General features: G+C 34.9%; 1 protein-coding gene across 9 annotated transcripts in view; it reads right to left on the bottom strand.

Annotated features, from left to right (window-relative positions):
* Positions 1–15,954, bottom strand: part of KDM6A (lysine demethylase 6A) — a 206,950-nt gene that overhangs the window by 25,008 nt on the left and 165,988 nt on the right. For all 9 annotated transcript variants that reach the window (XM_082378060.1, XM_082378062.1, XM_082378061.1 and 6 more), the window contains 6 exons: positions 11,815–11,944; positions 10,265–10,370; positions 9,250–9,455; positions 7,149–7,213; positions 7,001–7,075; positions 6,327–6,475 (listed from right to left, as the gene is read on the bottom strand). In XM_082378060.1, coding sequence (XP_082234186.1) covers positions 6,327–6,475; positions 7,001–7,075; positions 7,149–7,213; positions 9,250–9,455; positions 10,265–10,370; positions 11,815–11,944 — 731 coding nt within the window. The remainder of the gene's footprint in view (positions 1–6,326; positions 6,476–7,000; positions 7,076–7,148; positions 7,214–9,249; positions 9,456–10,264; positions 10,371–11,814; positions 11,945–15,954) is intronic.

The following is a 15,954-nucleotide window of genomic DNA, read 5'->3' as shown; positions in this document are numbered from 1 at the left end:
CCAGAAATCTGGACAATAAGTCAAAGGTTTACAGTAACCAAGCAACTGACAAAAAGAAAAGGTGACTTAAACACAGTAGGAGTTCTTTATGTAACCTACCTTATCTCTGTGTGGCAGTGGGACTTAAAAGAGTAGTTTGTATGGCTAGTGTGAGTGTCCCTGGTTCTGGAGGGAGCAGAGTAATCTTGTTCCCAAAGAACTGTGTTCCTCTGTTTTGTCTACACTGCAGTTTCCCCAAAAGACTGACAGAAGGGATTTCTCTTTGTTTCACCTACCTCAGTACTCTATCAGGGCAAGCATTTCAATGGAGGAGGAGCCCCCCCAAAACACTGTAAGACTAAAGAACAAGCTGATACCACCAAGGACAAAACCAAAAACAAAACAAACAAAATAACCAGTTGGGGCAAACAACAGACATGCCAAAGGCTTGGAAGGAAAAGCTGGGGAGTGAGATTTTAGGGGAATAAAGGCTTTGAAAAGTTCCTGTGTATACTGTAGAATTTAGAAGCCAAACGCATACGCAGGGCAAGAGGTATGCTCAGAAAAAAACCTAAGAAGACCATAAACTAACCTCTCGCTGACCTTTAGGCTCAGTGCAAGCAAGGAAGTAAAAGCTAAAGTAGGGTTGTAAGCAGCATGGCTAAGTGTAGAAGAAGTGACTCAAAATGGAGGCAATCGGGACTTCCCTGGTCCAGTGGGTAAGACTCTGCACTCCCAATGCAGGGGCCCCAGGTTCAATCCCTGGTCCAGGAACTAGATCCCACATGCATATGCTGCAACTAAGAGTTCGCATGCCGCAACTAAGAAGCCCGTGTGCCACAACTATGAAGCCGCATGCCGCAACTAAAAGATCCCGTGTGCCGCAATGAAGACCTGGCGCAGCCAAAGTAAAATAAATAAATAAATTTAAAAAAAAAATGGAGGCAATCTGCAAAGACCTAGAGAATTCTTTTTTCTTTTTCCCCACTCTTCTTTCCTTTTTTGGCCACCAGGCATTTAAAGAAATCCCTGTCATATCACTGCTGAGATAATCAATAGAAAGGAGACTTCAGTGCCCACACACGACAAGGAATACAGTCTTTGCAAAAATAGTGTGAATACTATATATAAAATAGATAACTAACAAGGATAACTAGTAACTACTGTATAACTCTACTCAATGCTCTGTAATGGCCTATATGAGAAAACAATCTAAAAAAGAGTGGATATACGTATATGTATAACAGAAAAAAAAAGTGTGGAAAGTCACTAAACGAATAATGACTATGGCCCACAACAAGCAACAACAACAAATCTTAGAAAGAGAGGAGAATCTGATTTCTGTAACTGCTGCATCGTAATATTCAAAATGTCAAAACACTAGCAGAGCACTATGCTAAATGTACAAAGACTTCAGAGACTACATCCTACAGAGAATATACTCAAATACTCGAAGTCAGTTTTCAACAGAAAATCACGAGACATGTAAAGAAACAAGAAAGTATTGTTCAGTCACCGAAAGAAAAGGAAAAAAAAAAGAAAGAAATTAACAAAAGCTATTCCTGAAAAGGCACAGACACTGGACTTACTAGGCAAACACTTTATATCAACTATCTTAAAATATGCTTAAAGAGCTAAAGAAAACCATGTAAAAGAACAAAAGGAGGGACTTCCCTGGTGGTGCAGTGGTTAAGAATCCGCCTGCCAATGCAGGGGACACGGGATTGAGCCCTGGTCCGGGAAGATCCAACATGCCGCGGAGCAACTAAGCCCATGCATCACAACTACTGAAGCCCGCGTGCCTAGAGCCCGTGCTCTGCAGCAAGAGAAGCCACCGCAATGAGAAGCCCGCACACCACAACAAAGAGTAGCCCCCACTCACCACAACTAGAGAAAGCCCGCACACAGCAATGGAGACCCAACGCAGCCAAAAAAATAAGTTGGAAAAAAAAAAAACAAAAAACCAAAAGGAAACAAGGAGAATGATGTCTCAACAAACAGATTATCAGTAAAGAGACAGAAATCATAATAAGGAAGGAAATAAAAGTTGAAGCTGGAAAATACAGTAAATGAAATGAATTCACTAGTGGGCTTCTCAACAGCAGATGTGAACAGGCTAAAGAAAGAATCAGCAAACTTATAGATAGGTCAAATGAAACTATACATTCTGGGGAGAAGAAAGCAAACAATGAAAAAAAATTCACAGACCCTAAGAGACCTGTGCGACACCATCAAATATGCTAACACATGCATTGTGGGAGTCCCAGAAGAAGAAGAGAAAAGGGCAGTAAGAATATTTGAAGAAATGATGGTCAAAAACTTCCCAAATTTGACAAACGACATGAATCTACATATCCAAGAAGCTCAAGGAACTCTAGGAAAGATAAACTCAAAAAGATCCACACTAAGACACATTAATAATCAAGCTATAGAAAGGCAAAGAAAATCTAGAAAGAAGAAAAGGAGGAGTGACTGTCACATACATGGATCATCAATAAAATAGCTGGTTTCATATCAGAAACCATGGAGGCCAGAAAGCAATGGCTTAACACATTTAAATTGCTGAAAGGAAAAAAAAAATTAACCAAGAATCTGGCAAAACTATTCTTCAAAAATAAAAGAGAATCTAGTCAATCTGCTCTGTAAGAAATGCTAGAGTTTTTCAGGTTGAAATGAAAGAATATAAGACAGTAACAGAAAGCCCTATGAAGAGATAAAGGACCACAGTAAAGATAACTACGTAAGGTGAAGACTCACACTCCAATTTTGAAACTTACCTCAAAGGTAGGGTAATCAAACCTGTGTGGTATTGGCATAAAGACAGAGATATAGATCAGTGGAACAACATCAAGATTCCAGAAATAAACCCATACATCTATGGTCAACTGATTTTCAGCAAGGGTGTCAAGATCATTTAACAGAGGAAAAAATAGTCTTTCCAACAAATGGTGCTGGGACAACAGGATAGCTATATGTAAAAGAATACTGTTGGACCCTTAGCTCATACCATACCCAAAAATCTAACTCAAAATGAATCAAAGATCTAAATATAAGAGCTAGAACTATAAAAATCTAAGAAGAAAACATAGAGGCAAATCTTTACAACTCTGGATTTGGCAATGGTTTCTTAGATATGACACCGAAAGCATAAGCAACCAAAGGAAAAATGAATAGATTGAACTTCATCAAAATTTAAAACTTTAGTGCATCAAAGGACACAATCAAGAGAGTGAAATGATAACCTACAAAATGGGAGCAAATACTGCAAATCATGTATCTGATAAAGAATTAATATCCAGAATATATAAGAACTCTTGCAACTCAACAACAAAAGGACAAACAACTCAATTAAAAAATGAAGAAAGAACTTGACAGTCATTTCCCCCAGAGTAGATATACAAATGGACAACAAGCACATGAAAATCAAAACCATAATGAAAAAACATGTCATATCCGCTAGGTCAACCATAGTAAGAAAAAAAATCAATGCAGGTGAGGATGTGGAAAAATTGGAACCTTTGCACATTGCTGTCAGGAATGTAAAATGCTGCAGCTGCTGTAGAAAGCAGTTTGGAAGTCCTCAAAAAGTTAAACACAGAATTGCTATATGACCCAGCAATTCTAATTCTAGGTATATAACCAAAAGAAGTGGAAACAGGCATTCAAACAAAATCCTGTACATGAATGTTTATAGAAACACTGTAGTCACAACAGCTAAAAAGTGGAAGCATCCCAAATGCTCCTCAAGTGATGAATGGATAAAAAATGTTCTATATCCATACAATGGAATATTATTCGGCCATAAGAAGAAATCAACCATTGATACAATATGGATGAACCTCAAAAACATGCTAAGTGAAAGAAGCCAGACACAAAAGGCAACATACTGTATGATTCCATTCATATGAAACATCCAGAACAGGTAACTCTATACAGCCAGAAAGCAGACTAGGGGTTGCGATGGGCTGAGAGGAAGGGCGGAAATGGGATGACTACTTAATGGGTATGGGGTTTCCTTTTGGGCTGATGAAAATGTCTTGGAACTACAGAGGTGATGGCTACACGGCACAGTGAATGTACTAAATGTGACTGAACTGCACACTTCAAAGGGGTTACTTTTGTTATGTGACTTTTACCTCAATAAAGAAACATGTAGTTGCTCTTGCCATACCGTCTGTGCACACCACACCCTGACTCTTCTATGTATCACAGTATAATGTGAAGACAGTACTCTTAATACTTACAACTGTCTCTTACCACAGGTAGATGGCTGGAATTGTCCATGGCATGGACTCTAAATAAAATTTACCTCTAATTAAAATTAGAGATGTTGGGACCCCATCATCTTACTAAAAACCTTTCAGGATAGAGCCTGAGAGCATCTCTAGTTTAGAACATAGACTGATCATAAAGTCCATTAAAGCAGGTAACATACCTATCTAGGTAACTCCAGGAACGAAGTGTTTGCCCCATGAAAAAGTACTCAAAATAATTTTTAAAAACTGAACGGAACTAATTAACATTTCTTCTAATACCAAGTTGTCTAATACAGTAACCACCTGAAATATGGTAATGTGAACTGAGATGTGCAGCAACTGCAAAGTACATACTGGATTTCAAAGACAATATAAAAAGGGAGGGAAGTCCCAATAATTTTTATACTGATTACACGTTAAAATGATAATATTTAGATATATCTGGGTTAAAATTAATTTCACCTATTTCTTTTTACATTAATGTTACTATAAAATTTTAAGTCATATATGTGACTTGCATTATATTTCTATTGGACAGCACTACCCTAAGGGAATTCTTTAGAGAATTCTTTAACGTTCCATAGGACACTTCTGAAAAACTAATACCCTGTATATAAACCAACCAAAAAAACCCCAACAGTCTAGACACAAGTGACAAAGTGATCTATCAAGTTTGCTTTCCCCTTGATCTGTAATGAAAAACTGCATTCTTTGATGTGGGGATAATACTATTTGCATAAAATAATTCAAATTGATGAGAGAAAATTTCGGTTGAAATGAATCTTAATAGAACCAGTCCAATACTACATGCATAAGAAAAATGAACTCTAGAGAGTTCGAATAACTTGCTTAGCATTTACATTGGAATCTAAATGACAAAGCGGGGAGTAGATAGGTCTTCTGCCATTTATTCCAGAACTGTTTCCACTTTATCCAATTATGGATAAAATATCACAAAATTAGGCTTCCAATGGCCTGAGGACAAAAACTACAGCCTAATCCTGGCTGTACATTAGAATCCTCTGGAGAACTATTTTTTTTTTTTTTTTTAAATATGGATGCCTGGATCCCAATCTCCAGATATTAGTCAACCATATATTTTTTAAAACTTTACCAGAAGATTCTAATGAGCAGCCAGAACTGGGAACCACTGACGTACGTTACCCAGACGCAAGCACAGGCCTATTCTGAAACAATTTTTTAGCTACAATTAAATAAGCAGGTAATAAAGAAGGAAGCAATCTGGTCTTCAAACCATGGCTACTTCAAGTAGCAAACAAGCACATGAGGGTGATATGCTGCCTGTAGGCACTGGTACAACTGAACTCGTTATTACCAACACCCATCCTAATTGTTAAATATTTTGAACATCACCCTGTGAAATTTCATGTCAATTAAAGGGAGCACAAAAAAGATGATACATTAGTATCGGACAGAATTTTAAGTCTAAAACCAATGTAACTTCATTTTACAAATGGAGAAAAAAAAAAAAAAAGACCCAGAGAAGAAATGTGACTTGCCGAAGTGACAAGCCTAGTTAGTGGTAAAGTCTGGACTAGATACTATGGTGAGTCTAGTAATGTCTCCACATCAAGTGTCGCTATAAACTGTACATTGCAACCCAATAAGACGATTGCAACCTACACCTTTTTAAAATGAAATAGAATGGAATAGATTAGAAAATGTATTGTTCTATGAAACTGTTTTTGTATACATACATGTGCACTAAGTCATAATATAAAATATATTTCTTATTGTGATTGTGGTAAAAGTAAGTTTAGAAAAAACTGTCACACTGCAGTAGATGGGGTCAAAAATAGTCTTTAAGTCACAGGGACTTATTTTCCCAGGAGTGCTCCAATGACCGTGTTTCCAGATTACATTGCTATTGTTTCAGGGATATTATATTTCAAAAAAGATACTACCAAGTGGAAAAATCTTAATAATCTGAGCTCAGTTAAAGAGTCAAATCTTGTAATAGAAATAAGCCTTTCAGTTTCATTCATCATAAATGGAAAGAATCCAGTTCTCTTTTTCGTGTTTTGCATTTTGATCAATTTGTGTGTCAATATGTTAGTTCATAAAAGTTACCTGGTGTTCTACTTCCTGGAACTTTCATGTATAGCTGAACTGTGTTCATACCCAGTATGGTATGACCAACGTGGCTTAGAAGATTTCCTGCTGATACGACACGCACAAAAGCAGGAAGTTTAGTCAGCTCATGTAGCTGCAACTTCCACCTGCAATAAAATATCAGATCAAGACTGAAACCCTGCTATAAATATTTGTAGAAGTTAACCATTTCTTCAAAAACCTTGTGTTCCAATCAGAAAAACAATCAAATCTATAAATATTTTACTTTTGCATAGGAAACCGTGGAATGCTTAAATTTTTAAATTTTGCAAAGAAAACTTCCTAACAAAAAGAAGCATAAAAATTAAGTAAATAAAAGAAAAAAACTGACTTCCCTATTTTTATAATTGTTGTATAATTCTATTTTATAAATATATTTTATATAATTATAAATATAATTTTATGATTGTATAACTACATATAGAAGGGTCTTGAGGGAAAATTTGTACAAGAGTTTTAAGTCAAAGAAAATAATCACAAAACCTAGCAAAAATAATTTGGCTAAAACTTGTATATCAACTTAGAAAAATGACAAGGAACAAAACAGAAGAGGAAGTTGTAGACAATTCTCAGTCTTGCTAATAGGAAACCTCTTTGCATCAGTTCACAGAAACACTACTATGAAGACTTACTTTTTGTCATCAGACAGGTCAATGTTGGTCCCAAACTTTATGGTTTTAAAGGGTCCTTTCCTTCTCCTCCCAGAACTTAAAAAGAGAGATAATATTAGAAACATGCCTTTTAAACAGAAATACTAAGTGGACATTACAAACAACTTACTTATCTGAAGACGTAGATTCATTATCTGAGTGGTCTTTATGGTGACTTCTTTTCTCATTTTCTTCCTATAGGTTAAGCAAAAAGCAATCCAGCTTAGTATGTATTCTACAACCAGATATCCTTTCCATCATACAATTGAAAAGTTTACATATAGATCAGTGGTGTTATCTACAGACCTCTTTCACATGAAAATTTCTTCAAAGACCACATTAAATAGAAAGCCAAGAAAAGTCAAAGCTCACTGGCATGGTATCCAACCTCCTCCATCGGCCACAAAGTTATCCTGAGTTCTTCCTTATTAATATTCTTCTATAAGGGGAAAAACTAGAGCTTCTCATTCTCGGCCCATTTTCAAGGGAGGAAATTTAAGGAAAGTTGAGAGGCCTAAGAAGTGTCAATCTTGATTATAAATTTCCTAAACTAACAGACGTGCGTGCGTGTGTATGTAGCTATATATGTATGGAATACATAGAGAAGGGGGGAGGGTAAGATGTTCTCTATTCTTTATTACAGACAAATGGAAGAAGTTCTTCCTGGGTTAAATCTTTTTTTTCCCCCACAATGAATGATAAACATTTACAACATTATTAAGTAAATTAAGTGTTGGATAAATATAGGTGCTCTTCAATGAAAATATTACTATTATTTATGATTTCTGTGTCACAGACATGGCATCTCTTAATACTGTCTTACGATTTCTGAGTTAACTATACTTAGTGACATTTTGGCCTCCCTCCTTCTAAATGTATATGTTTTTTAAACATTTGTCAAATTTTCCGCACATAATGGTCCATACCTCCAAGGCACACAAGAAATCACTGTTTCTTTGATTATGGATCCCTTTCCATTTAAGTACTGTGTCTCTCATCGTCTTCTTCCAAATACTCCTTTGATGATCTCTGAATCCTGCTTACTATCTATCCTTTTCTGACCGTAATACTACCACAGAGTTGAAGTATCTCAAAAGTTTGAACCAGAGAGATTTATATGGACAACAAATTCACTGCAAGTCGTGAAAGTTGCAGGATAGTTTTTATTAAATGAATTTCTCTACAGGATATGGGGAGTGGTAGTAAGAAAGGAACACAAATATACGATTAGCAGGTACAAATGTTGCCTTGATTGAAAATGTGAACTCGGGGCAAAATTTTAAACAGAGATAAGCAAATCTAATGAACTACAAATTAAAGACTTGCAGGCACATATTAAATTTCAGCTGTGGGATATGTACAGAACAACTTAGTACAGATAAGTGTTTGAGTAATACATTTAATAAACTCACTTTTATGGATGTTTTATGTTCACTTCGTAGGAGAATTCAAAGTTCTCATTTCATTGCTAAAGGATTTTAATAATGCCTCATTGCTGAAAGTCCTATGAGCCTTTTAATAATAATCCTGATTATTTTTCAAAGTTTTATTCTTTTATTTTCTGTATATTTTGAAATAATTTATGCCTCTCCTGGAGTTTTCTCTTTCAAACCGAGATGGGTAATGCTTCCTGGGGGAGTTATGTATCAGATAATACTAACCTGGTAGATTTAATGGGAAGGAATAAGACAAGGGACTCTGCAAGCATAAAGCAAACTTAAGATTTAGTTTATCCTCTAATATCAGTGGTTCCCAATCAGGGATAATTTTGCCCTGCAGGGGACATTTGGCATGTCTGGACACATTTTTGATTGTCATAACTGGGATAGGGGTTAAGGGGTGTGCTATGGACATCTAGTAGGGAGAGGCCAGGGATGCTACTAAATATTCTACAATACACAGGACAGTTTCCCACAACAAAGAATTACCCAACCCAAAATGTGAATAACGCCAAGGTTAAGAAACCCTTCTCTAAACAGAAATATCCCAGAAATGAGGGAGACATCTCACTAGACTAGTAACAATATTTATCAACCCATAGGTTTGCTTAGACTTAGTAGTAAGAGTAAACCGGATAGCACTTATAAAGTATGTTATAAAAATAATAATAATAAACTATTTTATATAACATAAAATGAGATGTTTACAAAAGTAAAGTGCCCTTTCAAAGTAAACTATAAAATAATAAACGATCTCCAAAATAAAATAATCTTCAGGAAATAAATACTTACTCTCAATGATTCCTGGAAAGAGGAGGCCTGGTACTGTGCATATTTAGCAATTGTAGTATGAGATCGATTACTTTCACAGTGCCAGATTTTCTTCGTTCCAGTGGGATCCCAGTTTTCATCTGCTGGCTGCAACAACTGTGTCCTCACTTCCACCATGTGTTCATTGTTAGCTTCTACCAAAGTTTTGGTAGAGAAAAGTCCCAGGTCTTCATAAATAAATAAATGTAGTTAATAAATAAAAATTATATTTGGAATAATATTTTATTTTTTTAACGTCTTTATTGGAGTATAATTGCTTTACAGTGTTACTTTCTGCTGTATAACAAAGTGAATCAGCAATATGCATACATATATCCCCATATCCCCTTCCTCTTGCGTCTCCCTCCCACCCTCATATATACACTACCAAATGTAAAATAGAGAGCTAGTGGAATAATATTTTTAAAGTGTTTTTTTTTTTTTTAAAAGAAAAAAAAGGAAAATGTTTCATGGTGTTCTATCCAATCCCCCTAAAAACTAACCAGGGCCTCTGCACACCCTGAGCTTTGTGCCAGATTTGCACAACCATACGCTGAAGCCCTGGACCTAATCGTCATGCCATCAACAGAGGGAGAATAATCAAGGGGCCAGGGGCTAAAGATTCACTTGTTTATTCAATCTCTGCAGGTGACAGGAACCACTTAGGGGGCTACAGTACTTAATTAGTAATATCAAATTTTCCCTATATTTTATCTTAAAAATTTCTTCTATTAGTCAACCTAAATCATAATTATAATTATATAATTGGATGAAAATAAAAGCTAAATTAAAACACCACCAGTTAATTTAACCATTATCATCGTATCTTCACGTTATGGATTAAAGAAGTAATAAGTACTCTCTCTCTCACACACATATTAAAATGAAAATGTGAAAAACTACAAAAGAATAGAAAAAAGTTTCTACCAGTGGTTTAGAAGTTAATAGACAGTAAAGGAAATATATACACTTTTCCTTTTTCTTATTTAAAGCTTACCCAACTTAAGAGCTCCAGCAAGGCCACGTATTACTGTAACAGGGTTGTTTGGATTTGTACAAAATTGGTGTAATGGAGGAAAGAAAGCATCACGTTTATTTTCCAACTGTAAAATTAAAACGTACTGTTAGATCTCCATAAAGCAGACCTTTTAGAAAATATTATGCCAAATTTATATTCATTATTTACTGCAATTTAAATAAATAATACATCCTATCTGTCGTTATTCCTATTTTATGTTTTATAGCATTTTATCACTATGTCTTTTGATTCTAATTGTAATTAGTAACCACATACATTTCTCTTGTCCATTATATCTTGAACAAAATACGTGGGAGAGATACAGAAGAAAGTCCTATCACATGCTACCATGTGGATGAATCTTGAAGACACTTTAAGTGAAAATAAACCAGTTACAAAAAGAAAAATTGTGTATAATTTCACTTATATGAGGTATCTAAAGTAGTCAAATTCATAGAAACAGAAAGTAAAGTGGTGGTTACCAGGGGCTGGGGAGACCAGGGGAAGAGGGAGTTGTTTTTTAATGTGTATAGAATTTCAGATTTGCCAGATGAAAATGTTCTGGAGAGCTGTTTTGAAACAATTAGAATATACTTAACACTATGGAACTGTACACTTAAAAATGGTGAAGATAAATTTTATGTTATGTGGTTTTTCTCTTATCACAAAAGAGAGGAAAAAAAAATCAGCATTTAAAATATTACCAAAATGAAAGCAGGCTGAAGAAGACAACCCGTGAAAGATAAATAACAATTTTGCATTTTCTCCCCCTCAGACCTCAGTATAAAAGTTTTATTACATGTGTATCCCAGTGCTTCCCTTACATACTAAAGGATTAATACGATAACAGTTGGCTCCTAGAGGGTGAAAACAGGGTCAAATCTCCAAAAACACTCAATAGTTTAAAATTTCTTCATTTGGGGTAGAAGAGGGAAGATGGAAGGAAATGGTGTAGGAGGACCTATTTCGGAGAAACGTAATTAAGAGTTGCTTTGATTGAACTCTTATCAACTTCCTATACCACATGTCTAAATGTCCATTAAGTAAAACTTATCCCCAGTTTTAAATAATCTATTAAGCTTTTTAATGACATATTTATTATCACATTTTATGTTCTCGAACACATTTTTTTGAAGGTAAATATTTTTTTTTTTTTGGTAGATGTATAAAACAGAATGAATGTTAAGGTCCTTACAACTAGTAGAATGCAGATTTAAAACATAGCTTACTCAAAAAGAAGTTACACTTTTAGGTAGTTTTTGCCTAAATCTGCTCAAAATTGGGTGCAGTAAAAAGTATTTCTCACTACTATAATGTAATCGCAGTTAATAGCTGAGAAGGCATGTTTTAAATGCTATTACAAAATCTTTTTGAATACATCACTTTTTTCCCCGAAACATCCAAGCTGCTGCCAATAATTCTAATGTTTCCTAAAGGGCATCCATATTGATTTAAAGCAAGATCTTATGAAAGACAGGTAGGTGCAAACACTGGTTTGATTTACTTCTAGTCAGTCAATTCAGACTCACATAAATACTAGGTGTAGGTGGATTCAACTTGTCCTTTGGCAAGGGAGGGTATGGTGAAGATGGTGGTCTTGGAGGCGGACATTTATCCAATAAAATGCTACTGTTAGATAAGCCATTTTTACCTAGATTCCTTAAAAAAAGAAGAAGGGAGAATAAATCAGCTGTACATTTATTTAGAAAACAGAAAAAAAATCCTGAATTAAGTCCTAACTAAATTACTGGGTAGTTGCACAAATCCATGAGATTTGGATCCACCAGGAAAAAACTGAGAACAATTATTCATTTTAGTAATTACTTAGCTTGATTCCTATATCTCCCACTGAAGAAAAGTAATAGAAAAGATACTACAACACACGAATTATTGATGACATTTCCTTATTTCGCTGGTAATTTTCCAATATATTTTCTTTACCTGAAGAACAAACACAAACTCCAATTTCCTCTCCACCACCTTCCACCATCAGATTCTTTCCATTAAATGTTAAAACAATAACTTGACCAAAAAAGGTCTAGGTAATAGTAAAAATAGAATATATCTCTCTTTCTATGTCTCATCTCAGTAACTATAACCAGAATATCTTAGTGACAATTCTCAAACCTGAAAAGACCTTTTCCTTTCTTTTCTCAAATGTTGGAAAGAATTTTCCGTGTAACTCCTTGGCAAAATTCAGCAAGACTCCAACCTACTAAATTTTACAGCTAATTATACCAATTTTTAAAATGAGGCATATAGTTGCTATCCATTATCTGACACTCTATATAATTATTACTTACTAGTATTTGGTGTTTCTTTTTCTTTAATGAAGGTATCATGTTTGTTAAATTATAGATTATTAAAATATGGTAGAATTATTCCCAAACTGCAATTCTTTTAGTGTAAGAAAGAAAAAGAAAGCGATTTCCAATTTCCTAAAGTTTCTACCTAACTCAGAAAATCAGCGAGATATAATTTTGAGCTTTCAAATCATTCCAGAGTAACTAACCTACCTCACCCAATTATTACAAGTTCAAAACTAATTACATTAAACTATCAAATACTCTTAATGTATTAAAATTTCAGATAAGAATTTGAAGTTCAACTAACATTTAAGGTTAAAGGTTAAATAAATGAATATTCTACTCATTACCAGCTTTCAATATATCTCTCCACAAAGTAGGAGTGCCCTGTACATTTAAAGATAGACATGACATCTAACCTCTTAAATTTAGGTATAAAATTGGTATTAATTTATAAACTCCACGGGAGTAGAAAATACTTGGCTGGGACTAGTAAAGAAACAATTCAAATATTATCATTAAACCAATGCCAAGATAAAACATTCAGTTACAATTTCCACATAAATAATTAAGTTTTCATGCTGAACTGTGTATCTACCACTCTTCAACTTTAGAATTTAAACAAAATATGACTCCAAATACATAAAACGTTTGCCAGAGCAGGAGATGGATGTATTGTATAGCACTAATTAATATTTTAAGGAATTGGACCAAGTATTTTAAGGATATGGACCGAGTATTAAAACTGTACCATAAAGGAGCATCTCATGCTAGTTAAACGTGACACAAAAATTTAAGCTTCTACAACATTCTGGACATTGAGAAATGAGGCTAGAAAAAAGGGTTTGATTGATTAGCAGAATTCTGCTTCTGTCATTTCTACAATTCTGTAACAATTAAAAGAAAAAAAGCAAATGGGAAAGTAAACAAAACAAAGAAAGCTGTAGCTGCCTTTATTTTAAAATAGAAAAAAAAAAGTGAGGCATGACTAAGGGAGCTGAAATTGACTCAGCCACTGAATGTTGCAATTACAATTTTTAAACAAAAAAGAAGCCCAAGTATTGTAACCACCTTCTGATGTATAGCATCGACCACAAAGATGAACCCAACAAAAAGTCAGATTAAAAATAACGAACACTTTAAAGACTAACCACATATGTGAAAATAAGAGGGTAGTGAGGATGCACTATGCAATCAAACTGTATCTAGCAGTTTCTTACTGTATTTCAAACATTGATTCCCTGCCTACTGAGGTCAAGTCTGGAACAAATAGGAATTTCCCTTAAGGAACTGATGTAGGTAGCAGTCTATATAGTGACTATAACCTTTTCCCACTGAAAATGCTAATGCAAAGACAGAGATGTGGATAACAGGAACAGACTTTATCTTCTGAACATGTAAATGCCCAACACTTTATAATACTTCAAGCCAAATAATGAAACTTTAATACAACAATCCAAAGTGGAGAAAGGCATTAAAGTTAAAGAAGCAGGTGCTGGAAAGGATTTAGACATTATCCCATTTTAAATCCTTTTCTCCCATCTTGAAACTCTTTCCCTGAGCAAAGTAGAGTAAGAAGAAATTAGTCATTGCCCAATTATTTTAAATTTTGGCTTAAACTTAATTTCAAATTCACCCTCATCATTTGGTAGAGAAATGAAACTGTGCTCTGTAGATAAACTGACCTACACTTTAATTATCTTTCGTTATGAAGTTCCTACACCAGAAACATCAAGTCTCTTGCACCTACGTCACTTTCCCCTTCTAAGTTCTGGACCCCTGCCCAGCTCAGGACACCATCAACAGAACAGAAATGGCAAACAACATGACATATACCATTTGCCACCTTGACTTTTCTCTAAGCCTCAGGAGATTTTTATTTCCAGTTTATCAGAGCATTTTTTTCTTGTCTCTTCATTAATAAACTGAGGCCTAAATTTACTGAAATAACCCAAGCAACCCCACAGGTCTATAGTGTTTTGATGTATCTAGCTACTACAAATTGTCTTTAAGAGTTAAGAGCTGAAAATAAATCTCTAAGAATGTACTTTAAAATTCTGAAGTCAACGTTTATATACACCTCAAAACTGAGATGGAAAAGAGTATAATCTTTAATATATTAAACACCATCACACCTAGTTACCCACAGCATAAGACTTTATTAATGAAAACTGAAGGTAACTGCTACTGTATACTGTTTATAACTTGTACCTCCATGGAACTCTTTCTGACAATATTCTTCCAGAATCCCTTAGGTCCCATACGGTCCATGATGTTAGTTTTGGACCACTACATTTTCCCCCATTTTCTAGCAACTTTCCTAAGACTATAGAGCATAGAAGAGGGAGGAAGACCCTGCTCCAGCAGAGTGGCAGCAGCACTACCTAGGAAATGGGACAGAGGTCCCAGCAGCTGAGTGGAGAGCAGGTAGAGGGCAGTACAAATTGGCAGCAAGCCAAGGCATTGCATCCAAGGAGAGCTCAGTACAGCATTTGATGTGGATATTAAAACATGCCTATTCTCTTTAGGCCCAGAGTTGAAGTGAGTGATAGTGTAACATCTAGACAAAGGACTAACATAAAAACCTTATTTTCTAAAGAATTTTATTTTAGAAATTCAGGAATCTCACTGTATGCTTTAGAAGAATTTAGCCTGACTTGGAGATCATCCAGTGTGGTTTTAAGTCACTGACATGAAAAAATCTGGTAAGGCAGTTAAGATTAATTACAGAAGTTATCACGTTGTAGGCCACTGAGGAAAATGCTGCCAGCAATGTGGACCCAATAGGCAATACAAAGGAAATAATAAAATATGAAAAAGATGTAATTTGTGCTTTAATCTGTGCCACAATAATTAAAGATAACAGCTGAATAGTTAAAAACAACTGACAGAAAATAATGAAGAGCAATGGAAAATAAAACACAGACCAGAAGGCATTTTAAACATTCAAACTCAAATAGTCCTCAAAGAAAAAGAACCATAGTGTATTTACAGTATTAAAGTTCCAATATCACTTAATTTTAACTTTTACATGCAAAATTTATTCTTCTCCTTACTCCACTGCTCCTACCCCCCATGTTCCTCCCAAGCACCAACTATATAAAGAATAGCATTTAATTTCATCTTAGTCATCATCAATGACAAACACTGAATGGTGGATCCACGGTACCTTCCAATAGAATAATCTGAATAGTAGAAAGGATAACCACACTTAAGACTGCAATAAATAACACACATGAGCACTAGTAGCTGCAGGAAGAGATTTATAGAGAGGTTAAGTGAGAACTATTTTGAACTTTAAAATGCATTTTAAAAGGTATGTTAAATGTTAAAGGGTCAATGTAGACAAACCAGAACCAATGT

Source organism: Balaenoptera borealis, assembly GCF_965194805.1.
Source record: "Balaenoptera borealis genome assembly, chromosome: X".
NCBI lineage: Eukaryota > Metazoa > Chordata > Mammalia > Artiodactyla > Balaenopteridae > Balaenoptera > Balaenoptera borealis.
Note: the sequence above shows the minus strand (reverse complement) of the source record. Positions and strands in the feature narration are given on the sequence as shown.